The 5,000-nt window shown below is 38.3% G+C and overlaps 2 protein-coding genes across 2 annotated transcripts in view; both read right to left on the bottom strand.

Annotated features, from left to right (window-relative positions):
- The window catches only part of LOC138020180 (carbohydrate sulfotransferase 4-like), a 1,041-nt gene extending 39 nt beyond the window's left edge, over window positions 1–1,002 (bottom strand). Inside the window, exon 1 of the mRNA XM_068867205.1 lies at window positions 1–1,002. This exon is cut by the window's left edge and continues 39 nt beyond it. Coding sequence (XP_068723306.1) covers window positions 1–1,002 — 1,002 coding nt within the window.
- Window positions 1,003–3,265: 2,263 nt separating this feature from the next.
- LOC138019004 (MIT domain-containing protein 1-like) overlaps window positions 3,266–5,000 on the bottom strand; it is a 1,751-nt gene continuing 16 nt past the window's right edge. The window contains exons 1-2 of the mRNA XM_068865671.1: window positions 4,530–5,000; window positions 3,266–3,862 (exon numbers count right to left, since the gene is read on the bottom strand). The exon at window positions 4,530–5,000 is cut by the window's right edge and continues 16 nt beyond it. Of these exons, the coding sequence (XP_068721772.1) occupies window positions 3,588–3,862; window positions 4,530–4,965 (711 nt within the window). The 5' untranslated portion in view covers window positions 4,966–5,000 and the 3' untranslated portion in view covers window positions 3,266–3,587. The remainder of the gene's footprint in view (window positions 3,863–4,529) is intronic.

Genomic DNA, 5,000 nt, shown 5'->3' with positions numbered 1-5,000 from the left:
TTCATCACTGAAAAGGGCTTTTGTAACATCCGCCAGCAGCTCGAAGGATCGCTGTACTGCCTTGTAACCCAGCAACTGCATCACGTTACCGCAATAATGCTCAATCATATCAATGTCATATGGATTCACTTTCCATCTCCATCGATTTTCCGCTTCCCATGCTTCATCTTTCGTGCATGTCGCAGATACTCCGTCCATTTCGGTGCAGTTGCGCCTGCTGAGGTGCGTTGTTTCGTTAAGCCAAATGCGCACGCTCTCTGGCACAGATAGCCCAGCAAACTCGTATAGGTCCGATAGCTCCTTCAAGGGATCCTTAGCTAGGTCTTCGTATCGCTGGAGTCTTATTCTACTCCGAAGTGAATACGGTAATTGTCTTATAAACTCCAAATTATCTTCCAGTTGCTTACATTGATGGTAGCTATAGACTCTCATACTATTCTTTGAAGCATCGTCTCTGTAATCCTTGATAAACCCAATCAAACGCGATGATGGAATCACTGCCCTTGGATCCCGCACAAGAAAAACTACTTTACAATGGACGTCTTCCAACGAGTTGCACGTGTCCAGAATAGTCTTATTGTTATTTCCAGGAACACGAGAGATAAGAACTTTGATAACCGTCAAATTATAGTTGTTTTTACAAGCATTTTCCAAGGATTCACTTGTCATTGGATAGCAAAGTGCTGGGTCCCATCTTGGGTCTGTCAGCGTGTAAGGGCATAAAGGAGGTGATGCAATGGCTTGGCTTATACGAGGATGACCGGGTTTGCGGTAATATCTCTCTATGTCAGCTAAGATCTCAGGATGATTAAACTTACAACGAAATACACCCGTCAGAAACTGTTTAACTAGGCCACTATAACTGATATTGAAGCTTTCATCTGTAGCCGTCTGTTTATCGATCCTCATGGGAGTTTGTAACGGCTCATACATGTAAAATACTGAAGGGTGGTGGTTGAAAATATCGCCCATGAGTGACGACCCGGAGCGACCATGTGACATTATTACCAGGTTCCTTCGCGTTGTTTTTAAAGATTGTTCAAGGTTACTTGGTGTCTCCCGGCCACCTCTAAGTCCTATCTGAAAGAGCTTTAAATCATTCGTTCCAGTTTCAAATTTTTTTTCTCTGTTTTCATTACGCTGGGTTGAAACGTAAAGGAGATAGCTTACTATAAAAGCACTGGTGATCAAAAATATACATCTCTCCTTGAATCGCCTTGCTGCCATGTTGAAGGATCCAGACTCCTTTGTTTTGCCACGGCCAAAAGAATTAACTAACTCCAGCCAGCACTTCTTGGTAAACAAGTCCTGTTTGACGTCAAACAAGATTTATATAGATCATGTGCGAAGAGTAGTTCTTTGTCAAGTCTAAACATTTCGTCATAATCTATTGAGAGTGGAAATAATGAGAAATATTAAATCCCGGAAACGGTTAAGGACATACACTGTACTAAGATTTTGCACAAAGAACGAAAGCAGAAGATTCAAGCACTAGTAAGTTGGGAAGAAACAATTTTTCGCGGTTTAACAATAGGGACCTCTTAGATTCTAGTACGAGAACGAAAACGAGAACGAGTACAAGATTTGACTCAAACGTTCCACCTGACTAGCCGGTAATATAAAGATCGCACATTCCCTATAAAAAAGTTGAAGTCTCGGTCGACTCCGTATCTTGGAAATGTCATTAAACTGACCCGTGTAATAAGTAATAATTATTATTTCTATTTGTTCCTAAATTTATTATTTGTTATTATTTTTTCTTGCTGACAAAAAATTAGAAAAGTCCTAACTGGAGTCCTGGCTCGAGTCCTGGCTCGAAGTCCTGGCTCGAATCCTGGCTTTGATGTTAGTTTATCTCCTTTAGAATCAAGTAACAAGTTAGCAGTATAAACGATTTCTGAAGTTTTATTTTTGACTGTGCTATATTAAAAGGAGACTTTTTGCATTTTTCCCCTCTAAAATTTAATATTAACTCGATTCTCGGGAATAGACAATCTGAGAGGACATGACCGCAGAAAAAGAGTTTAGTCGAATGAAAAAAATGCCCCTTTGTGATAAAAATCCATTTTGTTTTTCTCCAATAATTTCGGTGGTTGATGAGAGAATGTAAGAAATTATTTGTAAAGTGCGGAAAATTAATCAAGTGAAGGGCCGATCATCGCGGAAATATGTAATATAGGTTTGCTTATACATCCTCTACAACTTTTCTTGCTATTACATGAATTCCGCACCCAAACTGTGTATTAAAGTCAAAATATTGTTTGATACTTACAGGCTTTTTTTAAGAACTCCAATCCTGCGCTTTTTGCGGCTGTTCCTTCCTCTTCAACACTACAATAGTTGTAAATAAAACTTCGTGGATTTATATTACGAACTTTCATTTGAATAAGCGTTTCGATCGTTCTCAGACACCCGATGTTGTTACTATAGCAATCAATAGAAGACTCGTTTTAAGGATTTAAGGCTTGAAAGAATTTTTTAAAGGTAACAACGGGTTTGCAATGGAAAAGGATTACAACCTGTCGATCCTTTCAGTAGGGCAACGTTTTAATATTTGCTTCAGTCTAATTTCAGTACAGCGCTAGTAAAAGACCTTCTAAAGTTCAGTTTATGGAAAATGTTTTGAAAACTACTTCAGTGACCTAATGCTTTTTTTTTTAATCAGATTCGAAAACCCCTTTAAATTATCTTACTAAACTTTATCGCGTAGAAACTGAGTTGTTTAGGAAAATGCTCGGTTAGAAAATGAAAAATCAAACTTCCAGTTTTAAATTCGGTTAAATTTTCCTTACAGGTAATAATAATCTGAAGAAACTAATCGCTCTCGTGAACAAAAAAAACAGGGTAGATCACAGGGCCAAGTTTCGAGATATTGCTCAACTTGTTTCCGTTTTTTTTTTTCGATTTTAGGTCACATTTTTATTTCCGGTCACGTAAAAACTATTGCGAGGACCTATTAAACAAAACGGTGCCCATTTGAGTGCTTTGGCGAAGGACGTGCCAGATTTTGTACCATGTCTTTGAGAAAATGAGGTGCAAAACTCTGAGAGCAAAAAAAGACGTTTTTTGCCAACTTTAACTAAAACTTCGAAATGTAGTTCCCACGAAATTTCATGTGGTCTATGCAAGTCTAGTTACACATACTAATTTGGATATAGTTTTAATAATTGTCCAAGGTATTTTTTACTGTCAACAGGCTTCCATGACAACTTACGTTGACTACCGGTAATTTAAATTACAGAGTAAAATAAAGAAAGAACGAAAATTACGGTCAAGAAGAATTGTTTATTTGTGTAGCCCCTGAACATTACTACAAAAAAAATTGGAAAATTTAAAATATTTACAAGGTTATCTATTGTACAGGGCCTTACAATAATGTTTTGGTAAAATATGAAAGTTACATGTTCAGCATTTAAGACCAGTGTGCTGAGTAAACATGGTGTGAATTGATTTGTTTTTGGTAGCCAAGGTAACCGAGGTCAACGAGTTTCAGTATTAATCATTTATTTTTAAGGGAATAATAGTTTTTATTCCAAATCCTCCCCAGTTCAAATTTAAATCTACATAATTTGTTGCAGCATAACTCTTCATCGTTTCTTGAGATAAATATCTATGACTGTTTCATGGCATTCTCGTAGATTAAAGTCACAAAATCCAATGCAAAATTTTCCCGATGGAGGCTTGAAGTAATCAAGACCCCTGCCAATTTTGATCGTCCATCCATTACTGAATCTGATTTCACGGTCATGAAGAGTAGTAGAATATTCAACATCTAAAGTTATGTTGTGTTTCTTTAAACTGTTTTTGAGTGCTTGCAGCCGCTTGGCTTGATTATCTTGGCTTTCTGGATCTTCGTCTTTGGCTGAAGAAAAAAACAAATTCATAGCTCATTTTCTTCAGTTATTCCTTGAATTGAATATAATATTATGTACTCATTGAATAAAAGGTGTCAACTTATGGCAACAAATAGGATGAGGAGCTGGGGGTAGCCCCCATTTTTTTCTGCAGTGTTCTTTTCTCCTAAACCTCTCCCCCACCCCCCCCCACCCTCACACTTCCGTGATCCATACCAAAACCTAGCCCCCCCATTCTCAAACATACGTGTACTCAGCGGCCCCCTGAAGAATGTGTTAGCATTTTTCCCCTTGGCCTCAAGATGACACTTTTTTTCTAAGAGTGAAAATTTAATATATTTGGTCAAGCCTTCAATTTGTAGCAGATGATTAACCATACCGCTTTGCTCCTAAGGAAATGTGTATCATATACCACTCACTCACAGGAAAATAAAGTAACTTCATTTCCATGTTTTCATTTCTTACTCCATTGAAAAAGGTTTTGATGGTGGAAGACAATCTTGATCGAATGAGACAGTGGTTGCTTTGTATGAAAGGGCACAAGGAAGACACCCCCCTCCCCCACCCCACTCCCTTAACTTCTCCAACATCCTACTACTAACGTGAGTCATGACTGCACTTCACCGCGTGATGAATCATGTTAACTTAAGGTATCAAAACCCTGTTTTAACTCACTCGTAAGCAGCCGGATGTCACGCACCGTTCCACAGCTAACAAGCAACTCACAAAAACGTAGAAAATTATAAATCTGGTGAACGTTTCGAATGTACGGGTCTTCAACAACAACTTTCCCGACATTTCCCTCCAAGTATTTCTCAAAGACTCGGCGATAACTATATCCAATCGCTCCATCCTTGATATGGATTTTCTCGTGAAAAGTTCCCTGTTCTTTCTGTTCCTTAACCAATTTTTTCAGCTTTTCTGCGCGCTCAATGTAAGTCTCCATTTTGTCTCGATAATGCATTCTCGTCGCCTCATCTTTGGTGTTTTTTAGAACAGTCATTAATAGTGCAAGACCTTCTTGATAACAAACCAAGGCTTCAGAATAGCTTTGTAAGTGATCAAGCTCAACAGCTCGTGTTAAAATACTTATTGCAGCCTCCAAACTCATAGCGAAGTTTCTTCCTCCGTGACGTTTGTGTCACG

This window comes from Montipora capricornis, chromosome 10, assembly GCF_036669925.1.
Source record: "Montipora capricornis isolate CH-2021 chromosome 10, ASM3666992v2, whole genome shotgun sequence".
NCBI lineage: Eukaryota > Metazoa > Cnidaria > Anthozoa > Scleractinia > Acroporidae > Montipora > Montipora capricornis.
This window is presented reverse-complemented; position numbering and strand designations above follow the sequence as displayed.